At 30.3% G+C, this 23,756-nt stretch overlaps 1 protein-coding gene across 2 annotated transcripts in view; it reads left to right on the forward strand.

Annotated features, from left to right (window-relative positions):
- Positions 1-23,501, forward strand: part of sxc (O-linked N-acetylglucosamine (GlcNAc) transferase sxc) — a 222,586-nt gene extending 199,085 nt beyond the window's left edge. For both annotated transcript variants that reach the window (XM_075373469.1, XM_075373470.1), the window contains 9 exons: positions 295-576; positions 2,127-2,372; positions 3,339-3,464; positions 13,845-14,063; positions 16,137-16,325; positions 18,478-18,705; positions 19,123-19,375; positions 20,720-20,843; positions 21,874-23,501. In XM_075373469.1, the coding sequence (XP_075229584.1) occupies positions 295-576; positions 2,127-2,372; positions 3,339-3,464; positions 13,845-14,063; positions 16,137-16,325; positions 18,478-18,705; positions 19,123-19,375; positions 20,720-20,843; positions 21,874-22,051 (1,845 nt within the window). In that variant the 3' untranslated portion in view covers positions 22,052-23,501. The remainder of the gene's footprint in view (positions 1-294; positions 577-2,126; positions 2,373-3,338; positions 3,465-13,844; positions 14,064-16,136; positions 16,326-18,477; positions 18,706-19,122; positions 19,376-20,719; positions 20,844-21,873) is intronic.
- The last annotated feature ends 255 nt before the right edge of the window (positions 23,502-23,756 follow it).

Genomic DNA, 23,756 nt, shown 5'->3' on the forward strand with positions numbered 1-23,756 from the left:
TGCTGCTAGTATAATGTAAAAAAGAATGCAGTAAATTCTAAGACAGTAAGCAACTGCTTTGTTCCTTAGCGTACTTTTTAATTAAGTTTTGACTGTAATTGTATTGTTAATTCTTTTTCATATGTGTATTTATATTATGATATATATTTATTTATATTTATAATTATTTCTTTTAATTTTTGCTCATTGAAATGAGCAAAAATATTAATTTCAAGAATTGAATTAGCATGGTAATGATATTAAATGTTAACTTGTCATCTATATAATGGTAATATTATATTGGTTCTATTTTAGGATTCTGGTAACATTCCTGAAGCCATTCAATCTTACAGGACCGCATTGAAATTAAAACCAGATTTCCCTGATGCATATTGTAATTTAGCACATTGCCTCCAGATAGTCTGTGATTGGACCGATTATGAAGCAAGAATGAAGAAATTAGTGAGCATTGTCGCCGAACAATTGGAAAAGAATCGTTTACCTTCTGTACATCCTCATCATTCAATGCTGTATCCTTTGTCTCATGAATTCCGTAAAGCTATTGCTGCCAGACATGCAAATTTGTGTTTAGAAAAGGTATTTTTTTTTCTAATTTTATCTATAAATATTTTTCACTATAAAATGTTTACAAATGTATACAAATATTTAGAATGTAGTGCAGATTTCTTGTTATAAGTAGACTAATATAAAATATATAATAATTTTTAATGACAGTCATATTTTATTCCTCGGTTATTATGTGTAAAGCATTTAAAAATGGAAACATTTATTCCTAAAAAAAATCACCTCTAGTTGATAATGCAGTTTCAAAAGTGGTTATCAGCTCAAAAGTTATTTTGCCAATGTCAGCAGGCATTATGATACAATATTGTACTACACCGACTTTTCTTTATAATTATGTTTGGTGTTATGTGTAACACTATTGTGCCACTGTTTGGTACTTTTTTTTAGTGCTTAATATTGTCATTTATTTTCTATTAATCCATCAGTTTTTAAGCTTGTAAACATCTGTCAAAAACATTTTTATTTTTCTCATTGGTCTGACCTTCCAAATCAGATCTTGCGATCACTTTATTCCACTTCACATTATTTAGTTGACATGAAATTTTAGTTACACTTTTATTCCCAGTTACAGTATGATAATCATCACTGACATCGATTAATAATTAGGGAAAATAAATGTTTAAAATGATACAAACTTTAGAAAGCAGTAACAGATAGATAATTTATGTGCAGTTTACCTTCTATGGGTGTTTGAAGTAGATGTAAAACTGTTAATAGTACAATGGAAGGAATAGTGCTGTAGGTAGCAAGAATCCAGTTGCCAGTTATCTCACTTGGCACATCAAATTGAGCTTTCTAAACTTTAAGAAGTAATATTGTACCAGAGTTGTTAATTCATAGGGTCATACAAATTTGCAAATAGGAGAATGTTTGATAACCATTTACAACAGGTTTTAATGAAAATTTAAAATTATAAAATTGTTTATGGCCATATGAATTGAAACAAGCGGCAGTACCCGTAAATATCAGTAAGTGAATAATAATGTATGTAAAAAATAATTATAATTTAATAAATAAACAATAGACAATCTTTATTGAACTTGAAAATCTAAGTAATAGAGACAAAAAGAGATGTGACAATAAATATTAAAAAAATAGTTTAAAAATAAATAAATAAAAAATATACGTTAATTAAATAAACATTCTTACAAAGCACCATAAAATGAGCATCTCACAGTGTTTTTAGAGTATTGTTAAAAAATGCAAATAAATATTAGTTCATTAATAATATTTAGCTTAAAAGTATCCAACTACTGAAACCTTATGACTTAACACATGCCCCTTGCATAATTTATATAAAAAACATTTTACAGTCCCAAGAACAAAATTTTAGATAGATTTTTTAATTATTATTTTTTACAATTTTCTCAATATATTGATTAATTAATATCTAAAGGGGCCCAAATTTTAAAAGATTTTTTTTAACCAGTTTTTAGCAACTTCTGATTTTTCGGTGTATTTTAATAAACTGAAAATATTTAGCGCAGTTCTTTTTATATATTTAATAAGCATAATCTGATTTATCGCATTCAAATAAATATTAATTGCCATTTAATTTACAGATTCATGTTCTTCACAAGCCTCCTTATAAATATCCAAAAGATGTGGTTGGTGCAGCTAGATTGCGTGTAGGTTATGTCTCATCTGATTTTGGTAATCATCCTACTTCACATCTCATGCAGTCAATTCCTGGACTACATAACCGGATATCCGTTGAAATATTCTGCTATGCCCTTAGTCCTGATGATGGTACTACATTCCGCGCTAAAATCGCTCGTGAAGCTGAACACTTTATTGATCTATCCCAGGTAATTGTCTTTTTTATTTTGCTCATAAACATAATGTTAAGAGTAGATCAGCATTTTTGGGCGATCAACTTTTTAGTATTTCTATTCAGCTGGTCTGTCAAGTGTTAACTTTGTTATTGTGTTCTTTACATTTTTTTTACTGTTTCATTGGATGTTTAAAATTAATAAGGAAACAGATAATGCCATCGCATGTCAAGTACTGTCTGTTATTAAATCTCTTAATAAAAAAAAATCAATAACTACACGATGTTAATAATCAAAGCAAGGTAATTTAAAGATATAAAATTTATCAGATTATAAAATTACCTTAATATATTCAGAGGCTTCATAGAAAAGTAATTTGAGGTTATTTTGTTCAAAAATCATCTTAATTTTTTTTAATTTATTATTATTATAACATGGGTACAACTTTCCAGTCCACCTCCATATTTTTGTTTTTAAATAGTTTGCAGAAAGACATTAACTCTCATTAATATAATAAGATTTGTTTATTGTATAATAAATAGACCTTATTGACAGAAGTGAGGTATAATTTTTTGTTAAGCAGTAGTGCAGGTGATTTCCAATGTGTTCAGTTGTGATTTCCAATGTGATGTGTGTAAATATCACTGATATTTTCGTTGGCCAGTAAGTCATAATGACATAATGTATTGCTATCCCGTTTTAAAATTATATTTAAAAAAATCTTTGGTATCACGTGATCACAATTAATTAGCAGCATACAGTTAAATTGGAATTTATTTTATTTAAGATTATACAGAATTGTGTGTTACTTCTCTTTTGTATACCAGAAACCAAAAGTAGCTACTGCGTAGTTGTTCTACAGTAATTGGATCAGAGTAACTTTATTTAAAATTCAGTTTCAAACTTCAGCGGTTTATTTACCCATCTAAAGAAATATTATAAAAATGTAGCCTTTACTTATCGTGTATTACACCATCTATATTCATTTTTCTTTTGTTTTAGATTCCATGTAATGGTAAAGCTGCTGACCGTATCAATAGTGATGGTATACATATATTGGTTAATATGAATGGATACACAAAAGGTGCTAGAAATGAAATATTTGCTCTTAGACCTGCACCCATACAGGTAATACAAAGATTTCTGTTGTGATATATACATATTACTTACTTGTTACATCTTTTTTAATAAGTTTCATTTTGTAGCTTGTAACCATTTCAGGAAATAATGATACAATTGTTTTTTCAGTACAGTATTTGATTGTTTTCAAAATTTTTCAATAGAAAGTGGGATTATAAAAAAAAAATGTAATCTGAAATTATAATTTTTTTTAATTATTACTATTTTTTTAAAAATATTTTCAGTTAAAATCAGGGCATTATTTGTTAAAATTTTAGGAAATTAATGTATTTATTTTTCATGAATATTCTGGAAGTCTCCAGATATCCTATCCATCTTTCTAATATCAGAGCTCACAGGCAGCTGTGTCCCTTGTTCATGACACGTGACTTAGGTGTAGATTTGTGCAGACTCAAGCTGACCTACCTGAGATGTGTAGTTAATTGAAATCCAACCACCAAAACACACCAGTATCCAAGATCTAGTATTGTGATCTAAACAAAAGCTGCTACTTTTATTAAAATTCTAAACTAAGACTCTTAACTTTGAAATCAGCTGTTTACGATGATGAGTTTTACCACTAGACCAACCCAGCTAGTTCTTTTGTTTTAGAAGATAATGTTTTTCATGGTAGCGGTCTTCATGGTAGTAGGATCAGCCAATCCAATAGCTCTGTGTTGTTTGTTAAGATGTATTCACTGATACATTTGAATTAAGGTGAATTATTTTAATAGAATGTCTAGAGATAAAGATAGTTGCCACTTGAGTTCTGTATATCATGAGATGTGCAAAAAAAAAATTGATAAACATGACATTATTGTATGCATATGAAGAAAAATTTATAGAATTTCAATGATATACTGTATTGTCTCATGCAAAAAATTCATTTTCAAACTATCACAAATAGATAGTGCCTGTATACTTTGAAGCGCCTCAGAATTCAACTATTAAGTTTGATTGGTGAAAAAATTGTAGCTATTCTAACTGGCGGTGTGAAAAACAAAGGTGTAGATTCACGGTTCCCATTTTAGCAGATGAAACAAACTTCCAATGTGAAATCACAATTTTAACTATTTTCAAGGGAAAGACTCTGCCCAAAGAAAATTTCCCAAAGGAAGATATTTGTTCAATGTAATAAAAATGGATGGATGCTCATTTAAAGGATGAACGGCTGAAATTGGTGTTGTTTCATACACCCAAAAGCTTGCAAAAGGTAAAATCTATGCTCATCCTTGATAGCTTTTAGAGGCATTTAACTGAAAATGTGAAAAAGCCATTATCAAAAAATAATTCCAAATTATTAATTATTCCAGGAGGATTAACTTCTCTTCTTCAACCTTTAGATGTATATATTGTATAAGCCTTTTAAAGACAGATTGAAAGGATTTTATTCTTCTTGGATGGCAAATGATCATTCATTTACATTCACTGGATGAATTAAAAGACAATCTCTCTCCTTGGTCTGTAAAGGAATATTGACTGCATGGGAAAGTATATCTTCAGGGCTTGTGATTAAAAGCTTTAAACAGTGTTCAGTTTCAAATAATATTGATGGGATGGAAGATGATATCCTCTGGGTAAATGAAGAAGATGATTCTGGATCTGAAAATGGATTTGAAAATGAAGAAGGTGACTAACTGGAAAACTTAGGATTTGTAAATCATCATTTATCTATCTATAATAACATTAATAAATAACTCTGTGAAGCTGTTTTATTTTTTACTACCAAACCTTCCACTTATTGAAGTACCTTAGGTGTAAATGAGAATATATTTTAAAAGTTTTTTCTTTCTAAAAGGACTGGTGGTCAACTTACAACAGAGTTTATTGATGTCCTTTTTGCAAGGTTAAAAGGGGTTGAGATCACTACTTTAAATCCAAAATTATATTTTTCAACTTGGCGCCATTTTGGAGTAAATTCCATTTAAAGATTTTTGAGTGGTTTAAATAGTTTATTTGTGTATCTGCTGTTAGCAGCAACAGCCAAGCAGTAGTATGTCTGTCTCATAATTGAGATATCTTGGCTTTCAGCCTTTATCTTTTTTTTATTAAGTTACTATTGCAGATTCCCCCCCCCCCACTCCTAAGTGGTCTCTTAGGTATCATGCCAATATTTTTTTTTTCTTTTCCACAAATTCTCTCAGATTGTGCCAGTTTTCTTTTTATTATATAGTACTCTTACAGTGAAATCTCAGCAACAACCTCCTTAAAAGACCAGTTTTTCTCAGTACGTAAATAAATTGCAGTTCTCACAATGTTATTTTAGTTCTCTAAGACAACCTCTCCCTAACCCGACCGAGACCATCAAATATTCGTTGAAGGCAACCACTAATTTGTTGATCTTATTTTTTATAAAACTAAATGTTGGTCACAAATTTAATAGCAGATTAGGAATAAATTTAAAAGGGGGTAATCAATCCTAATTTATTTTTGGGGGACGTTCTTTTGCTGATCTGGTCTGAAAATGGACTTGTATCTAAATGGAAATTATGCTACAGGAATTAACATTCCATATTTGATATAACCCCACAAATTGTGAGGGGGTAAATAACAAAACCTGTAATGGTTGTGTTTTTTCGTTTTTGATAATTGATTCTTATGTATTTTTTAGTGCTGAATCTAAAATAACCTTCATTGTTTTTCATTACAGCAGGATTTTTCACAAATCGCAAATTTCAAAATTTGTAAAAAGTTGAAAAATTGCAAAAATGCAATACAATAAAATAAATATAAAATGTTTTTTTTTTAATAATAAATTAATATAATATATTCACTTTTTTTGGCTTATACTATGCATTCTTATAGCTAAACAATTGAATGGTCTAAAGGGGAGGTCATTGACCAATTAATTTCTAATGAAAATTGCCACAAAATAAGCGTAATTTTTATTATAGTACATTTTTAAATTAATTTATTTTTATTTATTAAATTAATTTTTATGAGGTATGTCATGCCTTTGGAAATCATTCCCTCCTCTTCACCAACCCTTAATGAAAAAGGGTGTAAAATATTTACAGTTTTATCTCGTGTCAAAGTTTCTTTAGATGGTTTGGCTTATATTTTCTTCGTGCTTTTTCTTCTATGTTCTATATAGGGTCCATCTCGGTGTAACATCCATCAATAGTCTGCCGTCGATCATAGCAGTCTATTTTCCTTGATACCTCCTTTCTATTTCTTTCATGTCCTGATGAAATTTCTTGCCTGTCTTCGCTAATGGTACCCAGATTTTCAGGAAAATAGTCCACCTGTGATTTTAGGAAGTGAACCTTCAAGCTCATGGAAAAGCCTAAATTTTTGAACTTCTGCAGCATGTTTTCAATGATTAATTTGAAATTCGGATACTTCATATTGCACAGAAATTTGGTTACTACGTCTTTAAAGGCTTCCTCCTCCTCTATGAATCATGAGACCTTGCCGTTGGTGAGGGGGCTTGAGTGCTCAGGGATACAGAGTAGCTGGACCGAAGGTGCAACCATATCGGAGAGGTATCTGTTGAGAGCCAGACTAAGGAATGATTCCTGAAAGAGGGTAGCAGCTGTTTCAGTAGTTGTTAGGGGCGTGAGTCAGGACGACTTAAACGGCCGTATCAACATCACTCAGTCCTCTGAGTACTGCGCAGCTGAACGCAATGGAAAACTACAGCTGCTTTTTTTCCAAGAAAATGTGGCTCTCTGCATTTTCACATAGCAATATTGGAGGCGCCTTCCTTGGTAAAATATTCCGGAGGTAAAATAGTCCCCCGTTCGGATCTCCGGGTGGGGACTACTAAGGAAGGGGTCACCAGAAAATTAAAAAATAACATTCTACGAGTCGGAGCGTGGAATGTTAGAAGCTTAAAAAAGGTTGGCAGGCTAGAAAATTTAAAAAAGGAAATGGGTAGGACAAATGTGGATATAGTAGGAATTAGTGAGGTTCGGTGGGAAGAGGAAGGCGACTTTTGGTCAGGTGATTTTAGAGTAATTAACTCAGCGTCAAATAATGGGCAGGCAGGAGTAGGTTTCGTGATGAACAAGAAGATAGGGAGGAGAGTGGAGTATTTCAAAACGCATAGCGATAGAATCATTGTAATAAGGATAAAATCAAAACCTAAACCGACAACGATTGTTAACGTCTATATGCCTACAAGCGCCCATGATGATGATGAGGTAGAGTGTGTATACGAAGAGATTGATGAAGCAATTAAACACGTAAAAGGAGATGAAAATTTAATAATAGTTGGAGATTGGAATGCAAGCATTGGAGAAGGCAAGGAAGGAAATATAGTGGGTGAATACGGGTTGGGCAAAAGGAATGAAAGAGGGGACCGACTTATAGAGTTTTGCACGAAGTATAATTTAGTAATTGCCAACACCCAATTTAAAAATCATAATAGAAGAATATACACTTGGAAAAAGCCAGGCGATACTGGAAGGTATCAGATAGATTATATCATGGTTAAGCAAAGATTTAGAAATCAACTCGTTGACTGCAAAACTTACCCTGGAGCAGACATTGATAGCGACCATAATTTGGTGATAATGAAATGTAGATTGGGGTTTAAAAACCTGAAGAAAAGGTGTCAGATGAATCGGTGGAATTTAGAGAAGCTTGAGGAAGAGGAGGTAAAGAAGATTTTTGAGGAGGACATCGCAAGAGGTCTGAGTAAAAAAGATAAGGTAGAAAATGTAGAAGAAGAATGGGAGAATGTTTAAAAGGAAATTCTTAAATCAGCAGAAGCAAACTTAGGCGGAATAAAGAGAACTGGTAGAAAACCTTGGGTTTCAGACGATATATTGCAGCTGATGGATGAACGTAGAAAATATAAGAATGCTAGTGATGAAGAAAGTAAAAGGAACTATCGGCAATTAAGAAATGCTATAAACAGGAAGTGCAAACTGGCAAAAGAAGAGTGGATTAAAGAAAAGTGTTCAGAAGTGGAAAGAGAAATGAACATTGGTAAAATAGACGGAGCATACAGGAAAGTTAAGGAAAATTTTGGGGTACATAAATTAAAATCTAATAATGTGTTAAACCAAGATGTTACAACAAAGATTACACCAATATATAATACGAAAGGTAAAGTCGATAGATGGGTGGAATATATTGAAGAGTTATACGGAGGAAATGAATTAGAAAATGGTGTTATAGAGGAAGAAGAGGAAGTTGAGGAGGATGAAATGGGAGAAACAATACTGAGATCTGAATTTAAGAGAGCATTAAAAGATTTAAATGGCAGAAAGGCTCCTGGAATAGACGGAATACCTGTAGAATTACTGCGCAGTGCAGGTGAGGAAGCGATTGATAGATTATACAAACTGGTGTGTAATATTTATGAAAATGGGGAATTTCCATCAGACTTCAAAAAAAGTGTTATAGTTATGATACCAAAGAAAGCTGGGGCAGATAAATGTGAAGAATACAGAACAATTAGTTTAACTAGTCATGCATCAAAAATCTTAACTAGAATTTTATACAGAAGAATTGAGAGGAGAGTGGAAGAAGTGTTAGGAGAAGACCAATTTGGTTTCAGGAAAAGTATAGGGACAAGGGAAGCAATTTTAGGCCTCAGATTAATAGTAGAAGGAAGATTAAAGAAAAACAAACCAACATACTTGGCGTTTATAGACCTAGAAAAGGCTTTCGATAACGTAGATTGGAATAAAATGTTCAGCATTTTAAAAAAATTAGGGTTCAAATACAGAGATAGAAGAACAATTGCTAACATGTACAGGAACCAAACAGCAACAATAACAATTGAAGAACATAAGAAAGGGAGTCCGACAAGGATGTTCCCTATCGCCGTTACTTTTTAATCTTTACATGGAACTAGCAGTTAATGATGTTAAAGAACAATTTAGATTCGGAGTAACAGTACAAGGTGAAAAGATAAAGATGCTACGATTTGCTGATGATATAGTGATTCTAGCCGAGAGTAAAAAGGATTTAGAAGAAACAATGAACGGCATAGATGAAGTCCTACGCAAAAACTATCGCATTAAAATATACAAGAACAAAACAAAAGTAATGAAATGTAGTAGAAATAACAAAGATGGACCACTGAATGTGAAAATAGGAGGAGAAAAGATTATGAAGGTAGAAGAATTTTGTTATTTGGGAAGTAAAATTACTAAAGATGGACGAAGCAGGAGCATATAAAATGCCGAATAGCACAAGCTAAACGAGCCTTCAGTAAGAAATATAATTTGTTTACATCAAAAATAAATTTAAATGTCAGGAAAAGATTTTTGAAAGTGTATGTTTGGAGTGTCGCTTTATATGGAAGTGAAACTTGGACAATCGGAGTATCTGAGAAGAAAAGGTTAGAAGCTTTTGAAATGTGGTGCTATAGGAGAATGTTAAAAATCAGATGGGTGGATAAAGTGACAAATGAAGAGGTATTGCGGCAAATAGATGAAGAAAGTAGCATTTGGAAAAATATAGTTAAAAGAAGAGACAGACTTATAGGCCACATACTAAGGCATCCTGGAATAGTCGCTTTAATATTGGAAGGACAGGTAGAAGGGAAAAATTGTGTAGGCAGGCCACGTTTGGAGTATGTAAAACAAATTGTTGGGGATGTAGGATGTAGAGGGTATACTGAAATGAAACGACTAGCACTAGATAGGGAATCTTGGAGAGCTGCATCAAACCAGTCAAATAACTGAAGACAAAAAAAAAAAAAAAAAAGGCTTCCTAGGCTTTTTTTCTGCAACTTACATTTGTTTCTCAAAATTTACCATCTTTGAGAAGTTTTCTAATGTCCGGACCAGTAAAGGTACACTCTCTTTTAGTTTGGTTGTTGATAAGACTGGAAATTTGTCACAGATGTATTTAAGACATTTACCTTGTTTTGGAAAGGCTTTGACAAATTGCTTCATCAAGCCTAACTTGAGGCGGAAGGAGGATGTTCAGATCTATGAGAGGTTTCCGAAACTCATTTTTGATTCCAGCTTCTAATGAAGCTCTTTTTGTCCAATATTTCCTTATCCAATGATTTTCTCTGCCTCTACTGTCCCATTCACACAAAAAACAAGGAAACTTTGTGTTTTGTGTATCCTCATTGCTCTTCTAGGAGCATTGAATTTTGATATCACTACATGTAATCCACTTAGGATTGTCATATTTAATTTTATAGAGAACAAATTCCAAATTATTGTAACCCTCGTAAATGGACAGAATAAATTATGATAGGTATTGATGGACATGTGCTTTCATTGGGAAGGACAACTTTGAGGCTTTTTTTGGAAGAATCTTTAAACAGTCACCAATTGGTACTTTCGTACGGAATGTTACATCAAATCAAACATCCACGTACATCAGTGCAAAAGACTAATTCTCCTTCCAAAAAAATATTGAAGAAAAATCCTTTTCTCTTAACCTGAATCAGGAAAATGGTGTGCCAGTGCTAGCAGTTTCTTTTCTTTAAGCCTCAAACCAAGCAGTTCTGAATTTACTTTGGTCAGATGAAAGTCTCAAACCAAATCGTTTAGCTCAGACTGTGAATAAATCTCTAGTGTATAGCTATCTCAGAGTTTGTACTCCTCGATGTTATCTTCATTTAAATGATTGTGGAACCATCTACTTAGGTAAATTTTCTGGTGGAATTGGCATTGGCACATCTGGACCATAAGGAAATGGGCATAAAGCAGAGGCATCTTTAGATAGTGATTCTTTTTTTATTCTTCAAATTGAAACCGTGAATACCAGTTGAACAAAAGTAATTGGTGTGATTTTGTGGTCCTTGCCGTAACATTGGAACTCCAAATCTGAATGCTTCATCACTATCTAAATCCTTCAGCACATGTGTAGCAAACATAGTGGGATATCCTAATTTTGCCTTGATCTTTCACTCCAAAATACTTGAGCTACACTTGAATGAAATTTGGTATTTTTTTCCTTTCCATTATTAACTCATCATAAATGTGTAATAAAAAGAATCTGCAGAGTTTTTGCTGCCTCTTGGAGCCATTTTGAAAACAGAAAGATTGTTTTACGGTCTGAAAATATATTTTCCACCAACAAAGATGTATTATTTGATCACAGAGGTTGAAAAGAAACTCGATTTACACACGCTAATGGTTGAAACAGCACTGATAGTAGTTACATGGTGCATGCGTGGCATGGATGTCTGCCAATAAACATATCTTGTTAATTTTTGTCGTAACCTGTTGGGCAAGCTCTTCCCACCGTCTCGTCATCTTACCCTCCTCTTCTGACCACTCAAATCTTAAGCTATAAGAATGCATAGTGTGAACCAAAAAAGGTGAATACGTATTACATTAATTTATTACAACAACAAAATAAAACGTTTTTTATAGGATCACATTTTCACAATTTTTCAAATATTTACAAATTTGGAAATTTGCAAAAAATCCTGAAATGTTGGGTGGAAATTAAGGTTATTTTTGGATTTAATGCTAAAAAATACATTCAATTATCAAAAGCTAAAAAAACATTCCACTACCAACAACACTAAATTTTGTACAGGCTTTGTGTAATTGTCATTTATGAGAAATGCGTTATCTCAGATTGATCTATTGTAGAATCCAAAATAAACAGAAAGTTTTACTGTATATGTAGATACAGTTTTTGTTTGCCAGTTTTCATTGTCAGAAAAAAGTTTCGTGTGAATTATTTTAAGATAAATTCTTGGTCTGTAATGTTTAAAGAGGTTATGAGATAAAGAATTTATGTACAATTTAAGAAAAGTTTATCAAAATATCATGCACATAAGTTTAATTGTAATGTTTGTAGCGTTTTAAAATTATGTAAAAAAAGTTTTTGAGAAAATAAGAAATATTTTTAGGATATAATAAACTGATAAATTCACTCAGACTCCTGTCACCTTAAATTTTCTAATCTAAATAGTTTCTTTCTGACTTGAAATGTGGCCGACTTAGTCTGTGTTACTCTAGTTTCTTTGCTTTATCATGTTGCTTCACTATTATAAAACTTGTGTGACAAGGTGATTTTTTTTTTCATAGAAGACATCTGAAGTCGCACTACAAAATTATGTTCAGAAACTGCTTCAGCTACACAGCAAACCTTTTTGAACTAGATTTTTTGCCAAATTTTTTCGTTCATAATTTGAATTTCTGATTTTCATCCTCTTATTATTTTGTTTTTGTGAAGCACATTGTTTGGTCAGTCGCATATTATAATATGCTTTATATACACTAATGAACTAACCAAATAGAAATTATAACAAATATAAGCAAAAACAGAAAAGCAAATGTCTACACCTGCAACCAGTTTATAACCTAAATACTAAAATCACATGTGAACAAGGCTTTTAAAGATGGAACCCTATTTATCCCGAATAACTGCACAGAGTGCAATAAAAAACAGTAATTAATGATAAAATATAAATAATTTCGTCAAAAATCCAAAAGTATTTATCAAAATATTACACACTAATCAAAGCTGGAGGACATAAACAAATAACTATACTACTCAAGTATAGTACTACTGTCAAGTAGAAAAAAAATTGTATTAAAAGAAGACAAAATAAGCTTTAATACAAGTCCTAAATGAACTGCTTATATTGAAACCTGAGAAATAGAGATTTCAACGACCTATAAATTGATTACTCCCTTTTTAATAGTATTTACTACTTTCATATTCTACATTTGTTTAAGAAATTATTACAGCCACATCAACATTCATGTTCCCTAAGGAGAAAAAAGACTAAAATCTTTTGGGGCTGGTTGTCTTAGGGAATTTCACTGTGCCTGTAAAAATATTTATAAGAATTTAAAAAAATTAAATTAACTACAAATTTCATGTTTGCTGATTATTATTTTATTTGAATATAACAATTATTAATGTAACAAATTATGTTATGTTAATGATTTTTATATATTTAAATAAAATTATAATCAGCAAGTGTAAAATTGCAAAATTCATATATATATATTTTGATTTTGTTAAAAATTACTATTATTATAATTGCAATATAATAAAAATAAAAAAATCACCTATGTTAATGCTTGCCACTGCCACTGCTGTGACGGTTGATATACAATTAAGCTACTACTTGGACCACTTGAAAATCTTTAAATGAAGCCATTTTGGATTTAAAGTAGGGACCCACCTCATACCACTTTGCAAAAAAACATCAATAAACTCCATTGTAAGCAGACTGTGCATACCTTTGTAAGTTGAACCAATGAAAAAGTCAAAGTTACCAGATTTCTGTGTGATTAAACCAAAAATTTCAGTAATCTATTTATATTACTAGAAACTTAAGATTACCAATTTAATGATATATACTGAAAACAGTGAAATTCCAATTAAAATAAAGATATTAATACATTTTTTTATTCTTTTAAGAATTAAAGGTTTGACTGTTGAAGTTGGAGATTGTTTTTTTAATATTTATTATTTGTTTTTGTTTTTTTTTGTAACTAGGTCATGTGGCTGGGATACCCTGGTACTAGTGGTGCATCTTTTATGGATTATTTAATAACAGACGTGGTAACATCACCATTGGAACTTGCAAGCCAGTACAGTGAAAAACTTGCCTTTATGCCGCACACCTACTTTATTGGCGATCATAAACAAATGTTCCCTCACTTAAAGGAACGACTTATATTAACTGAAAAAGGAAGCCATGACCATAATGCATCGGTAATTTATTTTAATATAAATTATATTAGTGTAAGAAAAAAATTTTTTTTATTCATTATAGAAAGTTATTTGTTATAAAACTTTTGTGATATTTTTTCTTTATTTTCTTATAAATATTAAGTAGATGGATCTTTATTAGATTGGAAGGTGGACTTGAAGCGATGTTTTGACTTATTCAGCTGGTAATTGAAGAAATAAGGTGCTTGAAATATTAGGAGTTTGAGAAATTTAAGTGGATTGACAGAATGAAAAATTAAGTAGATTTAATTAGAATGAAAACTTAATCAGAATAGGAAAGTCAAGTGGTCAATTCATATGTGATAAAAAGGACTGATTAAAAATGCTACAAAGACGCAAATAAGAGGGGGCAGAAAAGAATGAAGATTTAAAGAAGTGAGAGCCGTCAGGAACTAGTTCCTGACAGCAGTAGTGTAAGGCACAATAGCTGTCTTGTTTTGTCAGGTAATATTGGCTAATATGTGACAAACTGACTCATTGTCATGATGCAACATCCAACTCTGATTTTACAGTAGCTCAGTCTTTTTCTGCTTACACCATCCCTCAGAGACTCTAAAACTTCACTGAGAATTATATAACCACACAGAGTTGATTCATAATGGACCAAGCTGTACCAGTCAAAAAAAAAGCTACTATATCATCTTCATGTTTGACCATCTCATGCAGGCCTTTTTTGATCAAGGCAAATTTTCCCCCACCCACTGTGATGATGGTTACATCTTAGTTTACATATAAACCATGAACTCAAATCCCATGTGTTAGTGGTTTCAAAAAGCTTTCATTGGTATTGACACAGCCCAGAAATTCTTAACTGATGTTAACATGATTCTCTGTATCTTCAGTCAGCAAACAGCATGAATTTTGTGGAGGTGTGACGCATGATAAGTTTTTTCATTAAAATTACAAGACATATCCTATGCTGTTACTCATTTCCTTAACAATTTTCACAAAATACATCAATGTTATCGTTTGTTGACGCGAAAGTTCGTCTCAGTCTGGACTCTTCATCGGCCAATGTAGATCCCTTAAAACCAGTTGAACCATTTGTAGTACTGTGATCTGCTCATTCAGTTTTTCCCAAATGCTTGAAGAATTCTAAATGTCTATGAAAATGTTCGTTTAACCGGGTTTGTTTAAAATAAAAATGTTGTTCCAAATCTTTTTTTCACTTTGTTAAAAATCTGATAAGAGGTTTGACCATCTGTGGTAGACACAGTTGGACAGTTGTGGTTGTCCAATTGTTTGCTAATGTAGTGTATATAATTCTATTTATTAAGAAAATATGTACAACAAATAAGCAGGCCATCAGTAGTATGGTGATAACTTTTGCAAAATACACTTAAATAAAAGAAAGGTTAAAAGTAGACTGCTGAATTAAACAGTATTTTCCACTAATCCAAATGAAAGGAAAATGTGAAAACTACAGTACCCTGTTAATTATATTTGCACACATAACCTGATATGTTCATTAGTTTAAAAAGGTACCTATAACAAATATGTATTGCAACTGTTACTTGTTAGCCAAGATATGTTTTAATTATATTTTAGTCAAGGCTCAGATGCGTACTTTACGTACTTAAATAATTTTATTACATGCACTTGATATAAACTTGTTTGTTTTAACACATTCATTCTTGTAAATTTATTACCCAATTCTCAATGTTAATTCTTAACTAAACTTTAAACATGTATTGCTTTTTGTATTTCTTTGCAATAATCTACCACTTCTTATAAGCAAGTAACCTGAGACTATTATGTCAAAATATTGAAACATTTTTAATCACTATTGTCTACATCAGTCAACACTTCTGTTGTAATAAACTAGAAGAGAATGAAAAGAAAAATGATGGTAAGTAAATCTGAAAGCTTAGAATTGAGATGTAAAGTTTTCCTCTAAATAAATTTACTTGTCCTTAATATCATTTTAATGATTTATGTCAGTTCATTGTTCCCACTCACCTTGCATAATTATCATTAAAAAAAATTATTACATAGTTATAAGGTAGAAGACCAGTTTATCATGTAGTTGGTATCACCTGTTTTTTTTCTGATTAGACGATGACAAAGAAAGAAGTACCAGATAATGTAGCAGTCATTAATGCCACAGATCTTTCACCAATCATTGAACATACTGATGTGAAGGAAATAAAGGAAGTTGTTGCACATGGCCCTGATACAAAGACCAGTAGACCTGTAGAAATATCATTAAAAGTCGCAGAACTGCCTACTACTACACCAATTGAGGTAAGTTCTATTTTCCTGGCTGATTTATTTTACAAATAGTAGTTCATCAATTGTGAGGTTAATACATTTTTAGGCCATTGAACACCTTACCCACCAGGTTGGTCTAGTGGTGAATGTATCCTAGCAATTCAGCTGATTTCAAAGTTGAGCATTCCAATGTTCAAATCCTAGTAAACTTTTATATGGATTTGAATAATAGATAACGGATACTGGTGTTCTTTAGTGGTTGGATTTCAATTAACAACACATCTCAGAAATGGTCGACATGAGACTGTACTAGACTACACTTCACTTTCACTCATACATGTCATTTTCATTTGTCCTCTGAAGTAATACCTGACGGTAATTACTGGAGATTAAACAGGAAAAAAGAAAGGCCCTTGAACAACCTTTTTATACTAACTTAACTCATTTTTATAACTTTCTCAGACATTATGCTGAGATATTACACAGAAAATGGTAAACCTAAATGTATAAAAGTAGGATTCAATTTAAGAATTTTTTTTTTTATTTCTTAAAAGTGTAAAATTTGATTACATATTTACTGTACAAAAATGACAATTGTAACTTTTAAATCATTTACAAAAATAAATTTAATATAAAAAGTAAGATAAAAATGTAGATTCAAATCGCATATAAAAAATACACATCTTATTTTATGTCATGTATGCCCAACATGTTTTTATCATAGCTTACTTTATAAAATTCACACTTCTAACATTGAACTTTCACATGCCAATGCTTCACTTCAAAAGATGGGAAGAGACTATGATGGAAGAAGATGAAGAGATCCCAGCTGTTCCTTTAGATGATACTTTAAATTTTATCAACAAATTAAAAGAGTTAGGTTGTAATCTTTGTAGTAATAAAATTGTTGACTTGCTTCATGAAGTTCAGATTGTATTAGAAATTGAAAAGATTAAACAAAAAACAAAGTCAAGTAGCAGACTTTACTGAACGAATTCTTCGAGTAGTAACATTTTTAGAGATTAGTAAACAAACTTGATGTTAAATAATGACAGTATTTTTCAAGGTGTGCTTCATTTGTTTAAAGTACAAAAGTAATTACCACCTCATTTACTTTCTTATTCAACATTTATCTCCATTTTACAAAATTTATTCTGAGAACTGTTTTATCTTTTTATTATTGTTTTTTTCTTTTCCATTATTGTCATCAACTGAATTATCCTTGTTATTACAATAATATGTATATAGTTTGACAAAATGTGTGTAATTTTAATGAAAGGGGGATTGCTTCTGTTTCTGTTCTTCCAATTTTTTTTTTTTTACTAAAAACATTAATTTCCATAAACCTTCCATGAGAATTATTATTATTATTATGGCCACAAAACAGTCATGTTCTCTAAGGAGTCTCCTTATATAAAAAAACCAGGAACAGGGGCTGATCATCTTAGGGAGATTTCATTGTATCTTCATATTAATTACTTAAAAAGATTAGAAAATTACATGTTAACAATTAATTCACAAAATCCACACATCCACCAAATTTTAATTACATGAATTTAATTATGGATAAACGAGTTAAGAAGTTCTTCATTACATATACCATTGCCGACGATGTGTACTATTCCCATTAATGATAATAGTATTGTTAACTTTAGTTACTATTTGTTACTTTGCTTAAATAGAAGAAAGTCATAGATTCAAAAAAAAATACAGTTTATCACATTTGTTTTCATTATATAGCAGAGTTCTTAGCCTACAAGTAAGGAATTTATTGTTTATTTTAAAAATACTATCTAATAATCTAAAGGATTTTTATAACTACTTACTGAAAATTAAAACATTTTCTTTTTATGAAAACAATATTTCTTGGTTGAGTTTTTAAATAATACTAACTGAACAAACATAAATTATTACTCTACATATTTATTTAATATATTTTATAATTTCAGTACCACCACAAGAATTAGTAGGAAGCAGCAGAGTTTGTGAAGTGTATAATTGTTAAGCTAATTCTAATTCTACTAACTGATATTTTAATTAGTCTAATACCTAGTACTGGTAACATATGGAGTTCTTGCATTATAGTTTTAAAACCATTCAAATATTCTAAAACAAAATCCTCTGATGTAGGAAAATAAGTAAATGTAATTTACTAAATTAATTTTATTCTCTCTTACTTTTTCAGACAATGATCGCATCTGGACAGATTCAGACATCTGTAAATGGTGTTGTATTACAAAATGGTTTAGCAACAAACCAGACAAATAATAAAGCAGCTACTGGTGAGGAAGTGCCTCAGACAATTGTTATAACAACACGACAGCAGTATGGCTTGCCTGATGACGCTGTTGTGTATTGTAATTTTAATCAATTGTACAAAATCGATCCTCATACTTTACAGATGTGGGTCCAGGTATGTAATTTATTTTTTAATGTTACTTAGAAATAATGGGTTTAAGTTAACTTTAATTCTGATTTTTGTGTTTGTTTGTACAGCGTGTTACTGGGTTTTTTAATACAGCCATGTAATTTTACAGATCGTCTAGAAAATATTTGAGGCAGTTTGTTATATTTTAAAAAAACATGTACTGTTTTTGTTAATATTTATCAATCAGTTAAATTTATATTATTTGTTAATAATGTTTTTATCCTGATTTTTCTAGGTTATATAAGCTTTTTTCAAATCTTACATTTCTGATATTGAAATATATTTATAAAAAAAAAAAAATATTCATGCTAATTTTCTTACAATAATAAATATATAAATCACAGTCAACTGTACTCTTCAACAATATTTATTTTATCCTGTTATTTCTGTTTATCGTTTCAGATATTAAAATCAGTTCCAAACGCAGTATTATGGTTATTAAGGTTCCCAGCAGTTGGTGAATCCAATTTACAGGCAGCCGCACAACAGTTAGGATTACCTCCTGGCCGTTTATTGTTTAGTAATGTTGCAGCTAAGGAAGAACACGTCAGGCGCGGTCAGCTTGCTGATGTTTGCCTTGATACACCATTATGTAATGGACACACGACAAGTATGGATGTTCTTTGGACCGGAACACCTGTTGTCACCTTGCCCGGTACAGTAGCAAATATTTCTATTAAGATACAGTTATTTATTGAAAACCATTTTAAAGAGAGATTAACAGTTAAATTACAATTGTTGCTCTTTTTGAACCCTTTATTCAAGGAAGAAATGACAATAAAGTTTGAATTTATTTAGATCGTAAAATTTTAGTATTTATGGTAACTGTAAGTATCATTATGGCACTATTGAGCAGTACAAAGGAAAAGTTTAACTTTTATCACAAAAAAACCACATTAACATTGAACTGATAACAACATGAAATATAATTGCAAGCAATATGAAAATTTGAAGGGCGGCAAATCCCTGCTGAAAATTAAAAAAATATGTTAAACTAAAGGGTTCAAAGATACAAGAATTTAATTTTTTTGTGTGAAATATTAAGTGGAATACAAATGAGCCAGTAGAAGAAAATCTTTTTTCTAAGGAGCAGAACACTGGCTGGCCCAAAATTTCAACAAAAAAAATCTTGTTAATAAAATTTGTATATATAAAGTTTTTTTTTTTACTTAAATATGGGCATCATCTTTTAAGGTCATCATATTCGCCAGCAGGATAATCAGATGTAAAGGGCCCTTACATTTTTACATTTTATTTAAAAACCCAAAAATAACAAGAAACATTTAAAACGGAGCACACACTTTTAACACTTACAAGATGATAAAAGGCCCATCCTCTTGACAGGTTCATCTGACAGATGAAGCAATTGAACCTCAGATTTATTGTCCTCCTTCTTCTGTTCACTCTTGTTCTTACTTTACACATTGTCTGGTTGCTGTATTGTAGATGGTCTCGTAAATTTCCTTTGAAGAGAGTGATTTCATTTTATTGTCTATCACTATCATTGAGGCCAAACATTGGAGCAAGGTTTCTAATGAGCTGGTCTGGATCAACTGTTGTAGCAGGAACATTAGTCACTGCCTGAGCACAAGTTGTTGCTCTCAGTTTATGGTTATTTACACTCTTTTGGCTTCAAAGTAGCTGACCAGTGGTTTTCACTTTTTATGTAGCTACTTCGTCTTTGTAAACCAGACACTTTTCTCAGTCGACATGAATGCTGTCCTTTGCAGTTAATGCAAACGGAAGGATCCCTGCATGGCTCTCCTTCATTAATTTCTTCACTGTATATGCATATTATGTGGTCTTTCACATCGAACCACAGCATTATTCTTGTGACTGCTAACGTGTGATATGAGCCATTGTACAAGAATTTGTATAGTTCCCGTACATTTCACAAAAATAGTTTTCATTTTCTTGTACATAAAAATTCATTCAAGGCACAAAAGTTGAAAAGTTTTCTTTCATATCTTATCTTGTACACATTTGTGTTCCGTTTCAGGTGAAACTTTGGCATCCAGAGTGGCAGCTTCTCAACTTGCTACCCTAGGTTGTCCCGAGTTGATCGCTCGTACACGTCAAGAATATCAAGACATTGCTATCCGTCTTGGTACTGACCGAGAATAGTAAGTTTCATAATTTAACTAATTTTTATAATAATTGAGTATTTAAAAAATATAAAAATTGTTTTAATGTTTTAAATTGAAAGTAAGCATATTGTACAGAATTCTATGTAGTTCATTTCGTGATAAATAGGCAAAAAAATCTGGTTTCTGTGTTTTTACATCTGTATAAAATGAAAATTGTCAAATGTATCATTTTTAGATTCTTTTTTTATTCAAATAAATGTGATGTCATCAATAAATTGTAACATATTAAATAAACTTTCTGGTTGTGTGACCTAAAAAATTACTGAATCCAGTACATAGATAGTAATTGGATCACATATGGTCCTAACACAGACAGTGGGTTTATTTATTCTGCTGTCTTCTTATAAACTAGTTCCTAAAAATCAGCTAAGAATTGTTATTGGGTTCATTTCCACTACTGATTGATGACATTATTGGCTAAGAGTTACATTAGTTGATAGCGCTTAAAAATAGTGGTTTTGTAATATTAAGATAATTGGAAATAAAAGTAAAATTGTCCACTAATTATTGAAAGTAGTTATTTAAATATTTATTTAATATTAAATAAGTTATTTAAATACATTATTTCATCTGAATTAGAGAACTAAGTAGGTAGTTGAGGTTCAGTTGAGCATGAAATTGAATGCATTTTATTACATAATGTGAATTTTAAACAGTCATACAACCATAGTAACCAGTAATTAAAGATGTGGAATGAATAATAACTAGTTTGTAAATAATTTTATATAGTTTCAAGTAGCCAACTGTATTTTACTTGTAAAAAGGACCGTAATTTAAATACTATCTGAAGGATTATTGATTTTTTTTATCGTTGAGAAATTTTTTTAGATAACATTCCAGGCAAACCGGTACAAGAAATTCATGTTCAGTAATGTTATAGAGTAAGGTTGGTCCTAACTACTAAAGTGAATTAAATTTTCTGTATATGATATCTTTCTTTTTATTTATAAGTGTATTATTAGATTATGTAACATAATGAATTAATGATTGTATTTTTCCTTTACAGCTTAAAGGCAATGAGAGCTGAAGTATGGCGTGCAAGAACTGAAAGTCCTTTATTTAATTGCCGCCTTTATGCTCAGGGAATGGAGATGTTGTATAAAGTAATGTGGGAAAAGCACGCACGTGGTGATAAACCAAACCATATTTACGCTAATGAAGCGCACACGTCATCTTCATCGTAATTTATATAATTTTGATTTTTGAATTATCTTTTTTTTTTTGTTATTTAATAAAAAAAAAAACATAATGTAGATATTTATTAATTCAGTTAATTTAATAATTATAACAAAGGTAAGATAATACAGTTATTTCTATTTTAACTATTGAAATTATTACATTATAATATCAATGATTATTGTTAGATTTTGTTGGAAATCTTTTTTTTTTTTTTGCTTTTTGATCTCTTTTCTTTTGTAATTATTTTTTTTTCTTTTTTTTTTAGAAGACGAAAATATTTATTTACAATTAATATGGTGGTACATTGATGATATTTTGTATCATATAAGCATTGTGATTGTATAAAAAAAAAAAGAAAAAAAAGTAGCTAGGCTGTATTATTTATCAGTTATTTCTTATACGATATATATTTATATATATATATATTTTCTTAATTCGTTAGGTTGTATGTGTGTTGTAATTATTTTTGTTGTATATGTGTTGATATTGTTCTCCTTCAGATAAAATGAATATCACTGTTTGGATAGAATGATGTATGTATTACGTATGAATGTTGTTTTTTTTTCCTAATTTAATCCAATTAAATTCACACTTTATATTATGATTATTACATGTATTATTAATTTTCTCCAGATTTTTTATTAATATTAATAAATGTATATAGAATAATATTTTAATTAATGTTTTTCATTCGATGTTTATGATTTTTAAATTTTTCTTTTCTGTTTAAAAAAATTCTGTATAAATTTTTTTAATATTAAAATTAAAATTTTTCAATTTTTAAATATTATTGATTACTAAATCATTTTCTGGAAAATTTATAAGTAATATAATATTTGAATGAAATTTTAATCAGGGAATTTATATTTGAAGAAATTGTGATGATTAATTTAAATACATGTAGGCAAGACTATTTTTGTTTTTATGTTTCAACTACATTATCATGTAAGATGTTATATTAATTTTTATTATAACTACTTTACTATTGTTTTTTACTTGTTCAGTATGATCAAAAACTTAATTCTTACTTTTTTATTATTATTGTCATTTTTTTTTTATTATTCAGTGATATATGTTTATAATAATTGTATTTTTCAAATAGTTAAGCTTGTTACGCAAGATTTTACATTTAATAACTGTAATTTTTTTGTCTGTGTAGATTAAGTTAACATATTTATATAATATAATGGATTGATTTATTATATTACTATTATTATTTGTAAGATATTTGTGAACCAAAAAATATTGTTTGAATTATTGGTTAATTACTAGAATTATTAATTAGAATCATCAGTGGACTGGATATGTTTATTTTTTTAAACATCGTCATAATTGTCATTATACATCTGCCCCATCCATTGTATTGCCTTTTTAAGGTTAAACAAAAGAAAAAATACAATTAATTAAAGAAAATGTATAAAGAAGTAATTCAAAATTAAATGATTTTAAAATAAATGTTTGAGTTCATTTTTTATGTCGATTTTGTTCAGTAGGTTTTAATTGTAGGAAACCAGTGGCACAAGATATAATGGCAATAGACCAGACTTGAATATTCATTTCCAGTGGTTTCATTAATCTTGTTTTTAAGTAAAATAAAATTATGTGAATTGTTGCAGTTACGTCGCATAGCAGAAGTGGAGATTTTTAATGTTTCTGTTAGGATGAATCATATTAAATGCTATAAAAAAGATTGCTTAAAAAGTTGGATTT

Source organism: Lycorma delicatula, chromosome 8, assembly GCF_047948215.1.
Source record: "Lycorma delicatula isolate Av1 chromosome 8, ASM4794821v1, whole genome shotgun sequence".
Lineage (NCBI taxonomy): Eukaryota > Metazoa > Arthropoda > Insecta > Hemiptera > Fulgoridae > Lycorma > Lycorma delicatula.